The sequence below is a fragment of the Elephantulus edwardii genome, unplaced genomic scaffold, assembly GCF_000299155.1.
Source record: "Elephantulus edwardii isolate Elephantulus edwardi_28Jun2011 unplaced genomic scaffold, EleEdw1.0 scaffold00063, whole genome shotgun sequence".
Classification (NCBI taxonomy): Eukaryota; Metazoa; Chordata; class Mammalia; order Macroscelidea; family Macroscelididae; genus Elephantulus; species Elephantulus edwardii.
In genome coordinates, this window is record NW_006399813.1 from 218,563 (window position 1) to 236,596 (window position 18,034).

The following is an 18,034-nucleotide window of genomic DNA, read 5'->3' on the forward strand; positions in this document are numbered from 1 at the left end:
ACATAGGGTCGCTATGAGTCGCAAACGACTCGACGGCACATGACAACAACAACAAACACCAAGGTCTTAGACTTAGTTTTGTACATGGTATGAAGTATGGATCTTGTCTCCATTTTCTGCAAATAGATAGATAGTTTTACCAGTACCAGTTGTTCAAAAGGCAATCTTTCCTCACTTCATGGATTGCATCTCTTTATCAAATATCAACTGTCACAGGTGAAGGGATTTATTTCTGTATTCTAAATTCTATTCAGCTGATCTATGTATCCATCACTGTATCACTACCATGTTGCTTTGATTCCCATGGCTGTATAGTAGATTTTGAGATCAGGAAGTGTAAGGCCTTCTATTTAGTTGTGGTGGTTTCTTGCTTGTTTGTTTGTTTGGTGTGTTTTTTTAAGTAGTGCTTTGCATATCTGGGTTTCATTTTCATATAAAACTGGTAATTGCACCCCTAAAAACAAACAAAAAACCCTGGTAATTGCATTTTATAGGTCTCTGAATCTAGGAAGTCTGCTGGCAGGGACCTCTGCAAAGTGCTGAAAAGCAACGTTATCAGTCTGGAGATCTTGGTCTTCATAATTTGTTGCTATGCATCAGAGAGTTGGACAATGACTAAGGATGACAAAAGAAGAATTGATGTCTTTGAGTTGTGGTACTGGAGAAGAATATTGAATATAATGTGGACTACCAAGAAAACAAATACGTCTGTGTTGGAGAGGTTGAAAGCAAGTTTTCCCTTGGAGGCTAGGATTTTGAAGTCCTGCCTCACATACTTTGAGCATGTGGCCAGAAGAGACGAGTCCTTTGAGAAGGACATCATGCTTGGGAGGGTGGAGGGACAGCGTAGGACAGCAGGAGAGAAAGATCCCAGATGAAATGGATTGATACAGTGACTGGGGCAATGGGGGTTGGTGTGTCAGAATTAGTGAGAGTGGCTCAGGGCAGGGCAGGGTTCAGAGCTGTTGTATAAAGGGTCACTACGGGTCACACGTGACTTAATGGCACATAACAACAACAATAGCAACAGCTGTGTAATTGACTATTTTTACTGTTGTATATAGCCTCACATTGTCTACCCATCATTTTCTGTTCATAATGATCTCCTGTGTATTCTTTTTGCAGTTGTATGAAACGGATTTTTATGTGGAACATGCATTAGTTTTCTAGTTACGTTCTCTTTGCCATGTGGATGGTCATGGATCTTTATCCTGTTTACTAAGTTGAGCACTTTTTCCTATTCATCTACAGTGCCATCTCTGTTACAAACCAAGTTTCCATAGTTCCCTGTTCTTATGGATGGCATTCTACCTTTGTGCCTAATCCATGTGTTATGGATTCCACTAAAACATGTGTAAAGTTGGCCAGGTCATGTGTGACTCTCTGAATGATATAATCATCCTCAATTTTGCTATCTGAAGTGAGTATCCTACTTTTGTGATATGATGTAATTTTCACCTCTATGATGCTAATTTCTTGGAAAAATTAGAGAATGAGCAAAGAGAGGAAGACTCCGAATGAGACAGATTGACACAGGGACCACAGCAGTGGATCTGAGCATGGTGGAGATGGTGAGGATATGGCAAGACAGGGCTAAGTTCTGATCTGTTGTTTGTAGTGTCACTATGAGTTGTAGATGACTCCATAGCACCTAACAACAACGTGATGTTCACAAGGCGGGATTAGAGTCAGTTATGTTAATGAGACAGGATACACCTTACAGCTTAGGTTGCATTTTCAGTCAATCTTTTTTGAGACGACTCAAGTAAGCAGAAGTCGAGGGGCCTTATTATTACCAAGAAAGAAGAGGCGGGAGTAGAACACACTCTTTGGATTTGAGGCTCCTGCTCTGAGACCCTCCTGGATCCAGGAGTAGATACATGGGGATCTCCAAAGGATGTTAAAATTACTAAATAAGTGAACTAGACACTAAAATTAGACAAGAACCTTCACCCAGAACCAGGAGGGAAAGAAAACGTTCCCTTTGGATTGATGGCCTGAGTTCACGTTTCCAAACTATTAAACAGTGAGAGAATGAATTTCTGTTTGTTAAGGCAATCACTTGTATTTCTATTAGAACACTATGTCATTTTGATTGAGAAGACCACTGAATATTTCACTGATTACCAAAAGAACAAACAAATATATCTTATCTTGGAAAAAAAGTGTAACCAGAGTGCTCCTTCTTCGAAGGTGAAGATGATGAAGCTTCATCTCACATACCTAAGGCATGTTGCTAGGTCAGGCTATTACTTGGAGAGAGACATCGTGCTCAGATAGGTGGAGAGTTCGTGAAAGAGTCAGACCCTCAACCAGGTGGATTGACACAATGACTGCCGCAATGGACTCTTGTGTGTCAGGAAATATGAAGATGGCGCAGGCTAGGACAAGGTTCAGATCTTTTTGTTCACATGGTTGCTATGGTCATACTTGACTCGACAACACCTAACAACAATAGTTTGGTTACCATATATCCTTGCTGATTTTGCTTCTAAAATAATCTTTATATAAATTATTCACCAACTATTTAAATCATATTATTTGATGACTTTCACAAATATACAAGCTTGTAACCACAATCACCACCACCTCAAGATATAGAGGCTTTATCACTCTAAAGGGATTTTGTGTGTGTCATTTTTTACATTAAGTCCCACTTATTTTCTTCTTCTATTTCCTAACCCTGTAACACATCTGGTCCTAGGTAACCACACATTTACGTTTTATCACTGAAGCTTGAGTTTTCTAGAATTGGCAGGTGGAATAATACAGAGTATGGTTTTTGTGTTCACTATCTCTTTGACACTATTTTGTCTTTCCTTGACTGCTTCCATTTCTGAATGGACTCTGTCACCATCCTGCTCATATAAGCCCTGGCCTGGGGTCTGGCCTTGATTGGTTCTCTTGACAAGGTACCCATGAAAGAAGAGAATTATTTTTTCTCATAAATCTACAGTGAGATGGATCAATGGGCTTGAGTATATCAGGGATGGTGAGGACGGTACAAGACAGGGCTCAGGGTTCTCCTCATAGGGTTGCTATGATACGTGGTTGACTTGACAGCTATACATCTAACAACGATAAGCATTCAAGGGATGACTGAGATTAACGAAGTTCTCTTACTTTGAGGACCCAAGCCAACTTTGTAGGCTAGAATAAAAAAGCCTTTTATCATGTCCAAGTTTTTAAATCTTTATGGAACAGACAGCCATATCTTTATTCCACAGAGCATCTGGTGAATACAAACCACCAACCTTTTGGTTAGCAGCTAAGCACTTTAATCATGGTGCTACCGGGGCTTCTTATGGGTCAGAAACAACTTGATAGGAGTGGGGTTTTGGTTTTTGAGGGAAGTCCTGGTGGCTATGTTTTCATTTCACTTCACTTAGTTATGTGTCAACTTAAACAGGACCATATTCATCAAGGGCTTAGTAGTTATATCCAAAAGAGAAAGAGAGGCAGTCTCTTCTGGCTGCAATTTACAGCCTCAGAAACCAATGGAGGGTAGGTCTGAGTTGAAATTGCCTTGAAGGCAGTGAGTTTGATGCCTCCCTCGTTTTGTGATGTGCATCTATGCCTGTGTTTATGGTCCTATGTGTGAGTAAGTTGTCCAATATGTTAATGAGGCAGGATGAAGGTGAGATGTATTTTGAGTCACTACATTATTAGAGGGTGTGACTGTGGTCATTACACTTACCCAGTCACCACTCTACACTTCTTTGTACCACTTTGCTCAAGAAAGAGGAGTTTCCTTTGACTGTATGTCTTGTAATCAACATATATAAGTGCTCTGGCAAAGTTCTCTCTCTTGCTCTGGACTCTGCATCTGATCTTTAACTCTTGGGACTTGAACCAGCAACCTATTTTCTGACCAGACTCTTAAGTTTCTGCAACTTTGTGGGCCAGAAGCCTGTGCCCAGCCTACTGATCTGGGTTCTTTAGCTCTTATAACTATATAAGTCAGAGGAAGTTTCTAGACTGAGCCCCGACCCACAGATTTGGGACTTGCCAACCTCCATTTCCTTGATGACTTGTGAGTTCTGTGAGATGTTACAGCAAATTCCAGAACTCAAAGATGAGAAAGAGAGAATGAGAAAGAGACAGAACTGAGGGGAAGAGGAAGAGTAGTTAATTTTGGAGATGATGGAGTGGAAAAGCTTTAATCCCTGCCTCATGGAAACCAATTTTGTGCTGGTTCTTCTAAGAGAAAATATGGACTCCATTTATAAACTAGTTCAATTAGGTCCCAAACTAACAAGTGACCATAATCACGTTTTGAATCTCTGAGCAACAATATCTATTTAGACCTTGTGACAATAATATTCCCTTTTCTCCATTTGTACAGTCATGAGGTAAATAGCTGTAAGTCTGCTTGGAGAAAGACCAGGGGAACCCTTGCAATGTCCATTTGTTTCTGTGAGCAGAGTCCTTTCTCTTAGGGAACTGCCACCTCTTCAGTCAATTGGTCTGGCGCTTAAAGTTGTCTCAGGCCCAGAATGAAGTAAAGAACTGTGCCTTTTTACTAGGGTGACTTTCCTAAGTCTCCTGTTCTTCCACTCTTCCTTTCTCTTGCTTATAGATGTTTAACAGCCTGCCTGCTTGTGTCTTTTGCCTAGAGGAATATCATATTATATTAACCACTCAGACAACTTCTGAGAGTCATAAGCCAGTGCCAAGTACTCATTCCACCAACTGGTATGTCCTCCTAAAATATGTGCTGTAAATCCTAGCCTCTGTTAAACTTCTCTGTCATGGAGTTGAAACAGATTTAGAGAAGACCCTTTTTTAAAGTTTCCTGAGGCTGAATGGAAGATTGTTCATCTTTTTCCCTGTGAAAGGAACAGCGGTAACTTGAGAATGGTTGAGTCTGAGTTGATGGCTGAGTCTGAGTCTTTACCTGCTTCATAAAGGTGAACTTTCCCCATCAGTAATACCATAGTACCAAACAAAAAGCTACATGGTCAGACATGACACACCTCTTGCTCTTGCACTTATTTCTAATAATCATTGGGTCAAATTGGCACACAGACCTTACTCACAGTTACAGGGTTTATTAAGGAAATAGGTTGGGGAGTGGGAGAGGCAAATAATATCACACAATGCAAGTCCAGGTTTAGTCTAGCAGTCCCAAGCCAGAGTAACAGCAAGATAGAATTCCTCAGTTAGTTCAGACAGCTTCTCAGTTGCCAAGTGAAAGTCTAGGTTCAGTTCAGCAGCACAAATAAACCTCTGGTTTCCTCTGTCATCCAGCAAACTTTATCTCAGAGTAGTTGCAAGCCAGCTTTTCCTTCAATCATTCCACAAGGAAAACCTTTAACTGTGGCTCCATCTCCAGTGTTCCTTTGGTTACAGCTTGCCACAGTCTCTTCACAGCAGTGCCAGAGTGTCTTCACTATTTTCCACAGTCTCTTTACCCTCTCTCCATTACTGTCTCTCACAGTGTGGAAGGTGCTCTCTTAAATTGGTCCCACAGATACTGACGATTTGAGAGACCATATTAAGGTAGTTGGAGACCATATCTTTAATGGGGAGGGGATAACACAATGGATGTTTGTTGTTGTTTAATGCCGTCAAGTCGTAAACGACTCATAGCGACCCTATGAATGAACAGCCTGAGCACAGTCCGTACATAGAGTTTCCGGAGGAAAGCCATTTTGGAAGTGGATGCCACTCCTGCTTCCAGGCTTGATTTAGTCGGGAAGCTCCAGCCAACACTGTCCACCATGGGTGCCCATTACCACAATTGGCACATCGATGTCACAGTCTTCAGCATCACAGCAACCACGAGTTACCTCTGTACAGCAACGTACAGACCAGTGCTATACCACCTAGAAGAATGTTTGACAGGAAGACAATTTGAACCTGACCGAGGGCCACAGATGAAAATCACCCACCTTCACCTAGGTAGCACAGCTTCTTTTCCATTAGGCCAACATAGCTCTCTCTTGGTCGTCGTCATTGTTGTTGTTTAATGCCGTTGAGTCATAGACTACTCATAGCAACCCTATGAACGAACAGCCAACACAATGGATAGAAGAGCAAATTTTCAAGGTTTCAGACACCACACTTCCTCAGAGCTGTTGGTGGATTCAAATCACCAGAAAGGAGTGACCTTTGGGTTTGCAGCAAACTCCCTATGAACTACTAATCAGAGATACTCCTCAACTCTATGCCTATAATTATATCATCTGAGAATGGATTATCTTTGTTATATTAATGAGAGGAATCCTATATGGTGTATTTTGACCTCTTATGGTATAAAAAAAGATTGAACACAGAGAGATATGGAGTAAGATAGATGCCAGAACTTCTAGAGATCTTAAGGAGCCAGGCAGTAGAAGCAGAAGGGATAAGGACCTTCCTTGAGAGTTGAATGAGAAAATCTACTTCTAGTACCAGTAATCTGAATTCTGATACCCAGCTTCCTAAATTGTGAGAAAATAAATTTCTGTTGGTTATAACCATTCACTTGTGGCACTGGATAACTAAGACATTTTCTGTTTTCTCAGTTCATGCTCAGTTCCTTCATCATTTGTTTACTGTCAAAGAGCAGACATAAAACCCAGGATCAAACACTAAAGAGATTTATTAGTGGAGAGAGCATGAGGTGGTGAGGAGACTGTAATGAAAGACTGTCAAATATAGAGAGTGAGCAAGAAGGAAAATTAGAGTCTAAGAAAAAAGGAGTCTAATACTGCAGCATAACTTCAAGAAAGTTCCAATTAGGCTCTGGAGTGTTACTGGGTTAAAGTCACATATTGGAGTTTAGTATCCCTAGTGGACTTAGTCATTGACTAGGAGCAGTTAGCGGGTAATAATGTCTCAGCACCATCATCATGGTGGTTGATCCTGAAGAGCAACAGTGGGCTGTCAGTCAATCATGCTGTAACAGCAGGAGAGCAGAACAGAACATTTTCACAACTGGCCATTTACACTTGTCCCAGTATCTGATACTTCCAAAGTTATATCTCTCACCACCTCTCCCCTCACCATGCTTTTACTCTATTTGTTTTCAAATTCTTCAGCTCTTTTTAGCCATTTTGATTCAAATAGGTTTGAGCTCTCCCAAACAATTATCTTTGTTTTTACTTTACATTGGTTTGCATACAAAGTTCGCATACATTGTGTTTCACACTATCCTTCATTCACATTGTGTTTCATACAGTAATTCCCATTACCCTGTCTTTCCAGATCCCCGTTGGGTCTTTCCCGGTTCCTTTACTCCCCTCCCTCCCTCCACTGACAAATTATGCAGTCCTATAATTTCCACCTTGCCCATCCTCACCCCTCTGCTCTCATATTCCCACCTATTCTTAAAGACTTCCTTTTCTTCTTGCCCTGGTTTGTTGGAGTATAGTTCTCCAGCTAGTGAAATCTCCTCTCCAGACAGTGAATATTAGCTAAGCTCAGAGCTCAAGCCTTACACTTTTCTGAAAATGAAGATCTTCCAGTCAAATGGAGCTAAAGATATGAGTAAAATAACCATTTTTCCTGCCAGAAACATGTATATAACTTTACAGCCTCAGAAATAAGGCTGTAGAGACAGGAGCCACCAGAAATAAGAAAAAGTTCTTTTGATGCTGGTTAAAAACTGTTGGATGACATTATGGAAGATGAATCTGCCTAACCATAAAAGGCACCCAAATGTTCATGAGATAAAGGAGTATCTTATAATAGAAAAATGAGATCATTGAGAAAATACTCATACTTCTGGGCAGCCTATTCCCCCCCTGTCACATAGGAAGTTTGCCTTTATCAAATTAATTTCTTAGCTTAGCTTCTCTTTTTTTTAAAAAAAATTTTTATACTTATTTGTTTACAAAGTTCAAATACACTATTTTTCACACAAGATTTTCCCATTCTGTCTTCTTTATATACTGCTAAAGTACTAGCACATGAATATTAGTCAACCTTACTCACGTATTCCCTTTGTTTCTAAAAATCTGATATCCTTATTCCTAAAGAAAAAATTTCACATGGTACACTCTTATGAAAACAGAAGCAAGGAAAAGCTTAAGAAGCCTCCAACCACAAGACTCTTTGTGACCAAGAGGCTATTACCCCTTTTGACCTTTCAACACATCTCTTTGTAGCAAGAATCCTGAAAGGACTCAACAACGAGAAGCCCCTGACTATTTTCATAACTTTAATGCCTGTCACACCTTCACGTAATGTAACTTCCATTCTAGTCTCTCCCAGAACCCTCAATGACTTCTCCACTGTTACTTCACACATCACTTAATCCAGAGGTTGATATGCCTCACTATAATCACAGACGGAGCCGTGGCCGTCACAAGTAGTCTCACACATTTCACTTTCTTCCCAGACTCTTCAGATAATACTTGCTTATTCAAGATGCCCTTTACCAGGAATCCCAATAAGACGTAGTCATCACAGTCATATTGTCTATTGGTGACATCATAGCCCAGCTCTACTTGCCCCTCTTTCAACCAATTCTCCCCTTTTAGGTAAGAGCCAGTCAACACTTGAACGTGAATCACTTTTGCAGGTGTGTCCAAAATCACAGTGATATGGTTACCCGCCTTAGCCTCCTTGGTGTAAAAGAAATTCTCATCCAGGCTGTAGGCATTCTTGAGAACAGAGTCGTTGGTAACCTTCAGGTCAGTGAAGAGGGAAGCATCAGGGTTGTTGGGAAAGCCCGTGCCATTTTCCTTACGGTCTTTGCCTTCAAAATTTTTTAGTTCTCCCTCAAAGGAGGAGTAATTGCCCATGTGTTGGAAGAGGGAGGGGGAGAACTGGATTGGACTTTTTTGTATGAGGTCAAGAAAATGAGAATAGAGGTGGTCAGAGGGCATTTGTTGGTAGAAGAGGAGAAGAAAATGGACAAAGCGAGGAAGGTCGATAGTGCGAAAAAGTTTTCCAACAAAGCCCAACTGAGAGAACTCCAGAGTAAAATAAGATTTGTATTCCCACGCGGACAATACAGTAACTATCTGGGTGATGAATCCAGGAGCACATTTTACATCATCTTCAATCATCAGAAAATAGTCAGAATAGTTAGTAGCAAAGTTCATGAGAAAGGCATAACCAATATTCTGTATGGAATGAAAAGCTACATAATTGAGGGTGCCACTAGACTTTTTCTTATGTCTCTTTAAAGGATGATAGCTTTGAAGAGGAGTATTGATCACTGCTAGCTGTCTAGTCTGAATATATGGTTTAAAGAAGACTGAGATGTTGGAGATCACTTGATTAAGCCACTTGGGGTCAGGATCTGCCAGATGTACCAGAACAACAATGTGCTTCTGCTCAGACTGAGAAGATGCAAAGAAGATGGACTTTAAGGTATTCAAGAGGTAGCTTCTTTGGTGATGCTGTGCCGAGGAAATCCCAATGGTCAGGAGTTCTAGGAGGGGAGAAAACAGAAACCTTTACCAAATGAAGGCAGTGAAGAACGTACCTGCTATGGGTGTGGTTAAGATATTGCCCTACATGCCAACTCTGGTTACCTTTTCCTCTCCATCACGACTCAGTACGTGGTAGATTAAAAAACAGAACAAAACAAAACAATTGCCATCAACTAAATTTCCAGAGTTTGAAAACTTTATGTTTCAGAAGCTTTTCATGGCTGTGACCCTCGGGAAGCACATCACCAAGCCTTTCTTGCGAGGTGCTTCTGGGAAGTTTGAACGGACAACCTTCTGCTTGTAGTCTAGCAGTTCAATGTTTGGACCAAATTAGGAATTATAATTGGGTCACAAATTGTGATCTTTACTTTTACATCTTAGAAAAACTGTTGTGGCAGATTGGCCAAATAGGACATATTAAGCATGAACATGTCCTCCCTCAAAATCTTACTGAAAAATCAGAGAAGTTTCCATAATAGAACCTTTAGGGAATTTCTGAAAGATGGAAGAAGGGACAAATCGGTGGAGAAATCTAAGTAGAAAACTGATAACCCAAAAGATCCATAACAGACAGAAACTGTGTGGTGGATCTCAGAGGAATCTTCGGTTCAGAGCAAAGAGGAGTAAGCCCTGTCAGGGCCATCTGGATAACTAATGTTGTTGTGTACCTTTGAGTTGAAACTGACCCATAGCTGACTCTCTCACAAGTTTTCAGAGGCAATTAATTGCATGAGATTTCCATCCTTCTGCTAAGCAGCTGGTGGGATTTGAACCATATGCTTTATGGATGGCAATGTAGTTTCTTGCTACTAGGCTACCAGAGCTCTCTGAATAACTAATAATGGATCCTTTTACAGAACCATTAGTGAACACCACAGGGGTTGTGGTAGCAACATCTACTCCCACTCTAAAATCCCAAGAATTTCAGTCTAAATAAAGTAGAAGTTCTTACTGGAGAGCATTATGCTTTCAGGGGAACATTTAGATGTGAATTTGGGACTGGAGAGAATATGAGAACTGAAGTCACAAACTTTTAGACAACAAAGGAGAGAGGGCCAAAATTGCTGACTGTGCCATTTGTCTACTAGATAAAGTGATGTGTGGGGCTCTTTGAGGATGGCCAGGGGTGGGTGCAGTGATCTTGTCACTAAAAAGTTGGAAGTTTAAATGTATCTAGAGGTGCCTTCAAAGGCATGCTGGTACTTAACTTTGGGGGGAAAATCATCCATTGAAAACTTACGGAGTATGCATCTACTCTGAAGCACCTAAGTAGCCACAAATTGGATTCTACCTGTTGATAATTGGTATGGCTCTCTGAAATATATGTTTGGAAATTTAGAGGCTGCCAGTGTGTGGGAATGTACCTTAGATAACGTAGACATTTACTAGAAGAAAAAGCTCCTTATAGATCCATGTTCCACTCTATATTTACAATCTAATGAGGCAGGTCCTCCTCAGTTTCAGCAAGCAGGGTTGTGTCATCCGCATAACGCAGATTGTTGATAAATCGTCCACCAATCCTGACCCCACATTTTTCCTCATAGAGCCCAGCCTCCCGGATAATCTGTTCTGCATATAGGTTGAAAAGGTATGGAGATAGGATGCATCCCTGGCATACGCCCTTCCCAATTTTGAACCATGCAGTGTTCCCTTGCTCTGTTCTGACAACTGCCTCCTGGTCCAAGTATAAGTTTCGCATTAGAACGATCAAGTGTTCAGGGATTCCTATTCTTCTCAGAGTCAGCCACAGTTTGTTATGATCTACACAGTCAAATGCCTTTGCATAGTCAATGAAGCACAGATAGACATTCCTCTGGTATTCCCTGCTTTCAGCCAAGATCCATCTAACATCAGCTACAATATCTCTAGTACCACGACCCCTTCTGAAACCAGCCTGGACTTCTGGTAGTTCTCTGCTAATGTGCTGTTCCAGTCGTTTTTGGATAATTTTCAGTAAAATCTTGCTTGCATGTGAAATCAGTGAAATTGTTCTGTAGTTTCCACATTCTGTTGGGTCGCCTTTCTTTGGGATAGGAACAAATATCGATCTCTTCCAGTCAGTTGGCCAAGTGGTCGTTCTCCAGATTTCTTGGCACAACTTGGTGAGCACGTCCAGGGCAGCATCTGTTAACTGAAATATATCAATTGGTATACCATCTATTCCTGGAGCCTTACTGAGGAGGACCTGAAACACCTGCTGCAGAGTGTCAAGGACTGCAGCCTTCAATATGGATTGAGGCTCAATGTCAAGAAGACAAAGATTCTCACCACTGGACCAATCGGCAGCATCAGGATGGATGGTGAAGAGATTGAGATTGTACACAGCTTTAGTTTGCTTGGCTCCATAGTCAACAGTCTTGGCACCAGCAGCCAGGAAATTAAAAGGCGCATTGCCATGGGAAAGTCTGCTGTTAGGGACCTCTCCAAAGTGCTGAAGAGCAGTGGTGTCTCTCTGGAGACTAAGGTGCGTCTGATACAGGCCATGGTCTTCGCAATCACCTGTTATGCATCAGAGAGTTGGACAATGACCAAGGAGGATAGAAGGAGAACTGATGCCTTTGAGCTGCGGTGCTGGAGAAGAGTACTGAGAATACCATGGACTGCTAGGAAAACAAATAGATTTGTCCTGGAGAGGGTTAAACCGGGTGGCTCCTTGGAGGCAAGGATTCTGAGGCTCCATCTAACTTACTTCGGACATGTAGCGAGGAGAGACCGGTCCTTGGAGAGGGACATCATGCTTGGGAGGGTGGAGGGACAGCGCAGGAGAGGAAGGCCCTCTATGAGGTGGATTGATTCAGTGACTGGGATAATTGGGATGGGAGTGTCAGAGACAGTGCAATTGGCTCAGGACAGAGCGGAGTTTAGGGCTGTTGTACATAGGGTCGCTATGAGTCGCAGGCGACTCGACGGCACATAACAACAACAACAACGACAATGAGGCAGGTTTCTGTAATCACAACCTGTTTTACAGAGAGGCAAACAGGATGGACAATAGTGTATCAAACTATTCACTCCAGACCTTCAAACATAATCTTCCCTAGGGGAAGAGGAATAACAACCAATCCTAGAAACAGTTAACAGTAAAAACAGTTAATTGGAGGAAAGGTCAAATGTTGTTTGTGCCATTGAATCACTTGTTAGACCCTTCCTCTATCTTTAGCCAACATCATTGTCCCTGACACACCTACCCTCATTACCCTAGTCACTGAATCAATCTCATACAGAATCTTCCTCATGAGCTGTCCCTCTACCCTTACAAGCATGATGTCCCTCTCCAAGGACTGATCCTTGCAGGCCACATGCCCAAAGTATGTGAGACAGAGCTAGAAAATCCTTGCCTCCAAGGAGCAGCCTGGTTTCATCCTCTCCAGGATGAACTTGTTTGTTCTCCTTGTAGTCTATGGTATATTCAGTACTCTTCTCCAGCACCACAGCTCAAAGGCATCAATTCTTCTTCTATCATCCTTAGTCATTGTCCAGCTTTCTGATGCATAGCAAGTAATTGTGAAGACCATGCATTGGATCAGGCACACCTTAGTCTCCACACTGACATCGTTGCTTTTCAGTACTCTGGAGAGGTCCCTGGCAGCAGACTTTACAATGCAATTTGTCTTTTGACTTCCTGGCTGCTGGTAGGTACTGAGAGTGTTGATTGTGGAGCCAAGCAAACTGAAGCTGTTAACAATCTCAATCTCTTCACCCTCGATCACGATGCTGCTAATTAGCCCAGTGGTAAAAAAATCTTTGTTTTCTTGATGTTGTATTTCAGTCCGTATTAATGGCTGCAGTCTTTGACCTTCTGCAGCAAATGCCTCAGGTTCTCCTCAGGTTTAGCAAGCAAGGTTGTATCATCTGCATAATGCAGGTTGTTGATGAGTCTTCCTCCAATCCTGATACCATATTCCTCTTCACGGAGTCCAGCCTCCTGGATGATCTGTTCCACATATAGATTGAAAAGGTATGGAGATAAGATGCATCCTTAGTGTACACATTTCCTGATTTTGAACCATGCAGTGTTTTCTTGCTCTGTTCTGACAACTGCCCCCTGGTCCAAGTATAGGTTTCACATAAGCACAATCAAGTGTTCTGGGATTCCCAGAGTCAGCCACAGTTTGTTGTGATCCACACAATGGATACCACGCAGGAAATGCCTTTGCATAGTCAATGAGATATAGATAGACATTCCTTTGGTACTCTTTGCTTTCAGCCAAGATCCATCTGACATTGGCTATAACAATCCTAGTGCTACGACCTCTTCTAAAACCAGCCTGAACATATGGCGGTATGCTGTTAATTTGATATTTCAGATGTTTTTTGGATAATTTTCAGCAGGATCTTGCTTGCATATGATATTGTTTGATAATTTCCACACTCTCTTGGGTCACCTTTTTTTTTTTTGCATGGTAACAAATATAGATCTCTTCCAGTCAGTTGGCTAGGTGGTTGTCCTCCAGATTTCTTAGCACAACTTGGTGAGTGCATCCAGGGCAATCTGTTGAAATATGTCAGTTGGTATGCTGTCAATTTCTGGGGCCTTGCTTTTTTGCCAATTCCTTTAGAGTAACTTGAACTTCCTCCTACATCACCACGGCCTCTTGATAATATACTGTTTCATCAAACTCTCCCATGTCAGCCAGTTCTTCATGGTACAGTAACTCTGTATATTCCTTCCATCTTCTTTTTAATGCATCCTGGATTATTTAATATTCTGCCTAAAGCATCCTTAGATATTGCAACTTGATGCTTGAATTTGTTCTTTATTTACTTCAGCTTAAGACATACCAAGTGAATTCTGTCCTTTTGATTTTCTGACTCCAGCTTTTTGTACATTTCATTATAATACTTTGCTTTGTCTTCCCACTCTGCTCTCTGTTCATCTCCTTAACTTCTTGATGTCTTAGCTTTGGCTTCTTGGCACTCTAGCTCAATATTCAGAGTATCTTATGACATCCATCTTGGTCTTGTCTTCCTCCTCTGCCTTTATAACAACGTTTTGCATTCTTTCTGGATGATATTGATTATATCCTCCTACAGCTCATCAGTTGGAAGCAGGAGTGGCATCCACTTTCACAATAGCTTGCCTCTGGAAACCCTATGAACCTGGAGAGAGGACAAAAGTTATATATGCAGTGTCTAGAACTTTTGTTCATGGGTCACTATGAGTCGCCTGCGACTTGGCAGCTCTTAACAACAACAACACAGCTCATCAGGATTCAAGACCTCAAACCTGCTCCTGAGATCATTTTGAAATTCATATGGGATAATTTAAGGTCAAATTTTGGTTCCTGTAGATTTGATTTAGTCTTTTTTAGCTTTAGTTTGAACTTGCCTATAAATAGTTGATGATCTGTTCCACAATCAGTACCTGACCTAGTTTTAACATCTGATATTGAGCTTCTCCAGGGATTCTTTCCACAGATGTACTTGATCTGATTTCTGTGCCTACCCCAGGTGAAATCCATGTGTATAGTCTGCAATTGTGCTTATTATAAAAGGTATTTGCAATGAACAAATAATTTATTGTACATAATTCTATCACTCTACTGGATGTTAAATAACTTCTCAGAGAAATAGAAAAAATTATATCTTTGGAAGAAGAAAAGATTGATATCAAGCAGAAAAAGTTTATAGAAAATACGAATAAGGAGATTTGGTCAAATTTGATTTTTTTTGCAACAACATCTTATGGATTGGTGATGTGCCACTTTTGGGTTACCAGCCTAGAGCCCTACTACTAGGCCACCAACACTTCATACATGTTCAATGTAGACGCCCAAAACGTCAATGTGGGTTACAATCTGGTGATATTCTAAGTCAATCATTCCTTCTTCATTTATTATCAATTTCATTGCTGTCCCTAAGCCTTGTGATTTGAATCCACCAGCTGCTTCTTTTGGGGGGAGAGAGGATTGGCAATATTCTTCCATGAGATTTACTGTCTCTTAAAATCCATTGTAGGGCCAACTATGGGTCAGTTCTGACTCAATGGCACACAACACAACACCTTAGACCTAGAAGTAGTGTTATTTACAAGGTGTTCTGGATCTTTTTAGTGGAAAATTATGTTTGAAGTCCAGAATCTGGACCTTAGAGATGCTTACTGTTAGTGGATAAACATTTGTCCTTCTTTATATCAAGATGAGAAAAAATATTGAAGCATGTTTTTGGTGGCCGAGGAGAATGAAAACTGCCTGAATGATGCAATAAGAGTATCAGGAAGAGGTCAGATCTGTGCAAACATGGTAGGCCTGTTGTTGCGTAGAACTGTGGAGCCTTCATCTGCACCAAGACTCTGTAGATCTAGAATAGAACCCAAGATTCTACATTTCTGAAAAGCTCACGAAGCTGTTTGTCTAGTAGCACCCTTTGCGAAGCAAGGTACTAGGTGAACTTTAGAGTCCTAACCAAGACATGGCATTGTTGCCTTCTAACCTTTTCTCAGTTATGCTATCCAATTTGGATTCCTCCCTTTCCAAGTTCTCCTCCCTAGTTTCATCAGGGATAGTGAGGGAAGTTAATGACTCAGGATTACAGTCTTGCTTCTAGATTTTATAGCCTGGTCCTATCTGCCAGCATCCCTATATTCTTCCCCAGCTGCTTGTTCCATACCCTTTCTACTCTCCTTCCCTTCTACTTTTACTTGATCTGCCTTTGGGTGGTCTATAACATCTTGTGGACACTCACTTTTTTCCATAGGAGGACCTCCAATCAAGATATGAGAGTTCACATTTTTCAGTGCTTCTGAGTTTTTCTGCATGTTTTTGAAGGCTTCCACGTTGTTTGTTCTGCCTGGCTTGATCTGTATCCGGGCTCTCTGCCAAGCTACCATCTTCTTTTCCTCCTGAGAAAAGGATAAAGTTCAGCTGCATGATTCATCCTCTTTGAGAATAATGGTGAATTCCCCTTTGCAGAATGTGATGAAACAATTCCCAGAAATACAGTTTTCACTGCTGTTTCATCCTTGTTTTTGGAAAAAGTTAGATCCTAGTGGTTCTTATATAGGCTGTAGGTCATGAGGTTAAGGGAGTTGAGATATCTTTAGCTCTCTTGGGTTGTATATAAGGAATGAGATAATGTCAGTCTACATCATTTGTACAATTACAATCACATATGGACCATCTAGTCTTATGAAGGACACAGCATATGCTAGGTGTGAGAAACAGAGACCAGGTAGTTACCGTCTCAGTGCTTCAGTCTACACTCTTGTTAATAGGTAGAATTTCACCTTCCTAACCATTTCTTCTGTTCTTTGATTTCTCTGATTCCTCAAGAAAGTCTCTGCTCAAAGTTTTTCTTCTCCTGGAGAAAGGACATAACTATTTTGAGGTTCAAAATCCCAGTGTATAAAATGAGAGAAATGTGTCACTTTGAAAAATCTAAGGACAATTTCTAAAATGGGAAAATTTTGACATGAGAAGAAATTTTCTACCTCATCAGTTGCTATAAGAAAGGGCCCATTCTGCTAAGGCAGAAATAGTGTTTTATTTCTTCCCAGCTCTGAATTATCCTTCCTCCCCTTCTAGATGCCACTCTTATTCTCTCCATCAAAGGAAAATATACTTCTATTCCTCAAGATTTGTCTCACTTTTTTTGTATGTCAACAGTTAGTGACCAAAACCCAAACATGTTTCTCAGTGGTGCTGTACAGAGGTAACTCATGGTTGCTGTGAAGCTAAACATTCTGACACTGATGTGTCAAATGTGATAATGATTACCCATGATCGAAAGTGTTTGGTGGAGCTTCCCAATTAAAACAAGCTTGGAAGCAGGAGTGGCATTCACTTCAGAAATAGCTTGCCTCTGGAGACACTATAAACTTGAAGAAACGATGAAAGTTATACAAGTGTTCAGGTCTTTTGTTCATAGGGCTGCTATGAGTCATCTATGACTCGATGGCACTTAACAACAACAGCAACAACAACAAGAACAAGAGAGCTCTGTTGGCCTAGGGGATAGAAAGTTATGCTATTAAGCCAAAGGTGGTGGTGTTGTTGTTATGCGCCGTCGAGTCACCTGTGACTCATAGCGACCCTATGTACAACAGCCCTAAACTCCGCTCTGTCCTGTGCCAATCGCACTGTCTCCGACACTCCCATCCCAATTATCCCAGTCACTGAATCAATCCACCTCATAGAGGGCCTTCCTCTCCTGCGCTGTCCCTCCACCCTCCCAAGCATGATGTCCCTCTCTAAGGACCGGTCTCTCCTCACAACATGTCCAAAGTATGTTAGACGGAGCCTCAGAATCCTTGCCTCCAAGGAGCCACCCGGTTTAACCCTTTCCAGGACAAATCTATTTGTTTTCCTAGCAGTCCATGGTATTCTCAGTACTCTTCTCCAGCACCACAGCTCAAAGGCATCAATTCTCCTTCTATCCTCCTTGGTCATTGTCCAACTTTCTGATGCATAACAAGTGATTGCGAAGACCATGGCCTGTATCAGACGCACATTAGTCTCCAAAGAGACACCATTGCTCTTCAGCACTTTGGAGAGGTCCCTAACAGCAGACTTTCCCATTGCAATGCGCCTTTTAATTTCCTAGCTGCTGGTGCCAAGACTGTTGACTATGGAGCCAAGCAAACTAAAGCTATGTACAATCTCAATCTCTTCACCATCCATCCTGATGCTGCCAGTTGGTGGGTGATTTTAATCTGCAGCCCTCAGGCC

General features: G+C 41.4%; 1 protein-coding gene across 1 annotated transcript; it reads right to left on the reverse strand.

Annotated features, from left to right (window-relative positions):
- Positions 1–8,234: 8,234 nt before the first annotated feature.
- On the reverse strand, positions 8,235–16,197 carry LOC102867020 (alpha-1,3-mannosyl-glycoprotein 4-beta-N-acetylglucosaminyltransferase C-like). The gene is made up of 2 exons (XM_006887973.1): positions 16,053–16,197; positions 8,235–9,367 (listed from the first exon to the last, which is right to left on the reverse strand). Exons 1-2 carry the CDS (start codon positions 16,195–16,197, stop codon positions 8,235–8,237), a joined length of 1,278 nt encoding a protein of 425 aa, XP_006888035.1.
- Between the last annotated feature and the right edge of the window lie 1,837 nt (positions 16,198–18,034).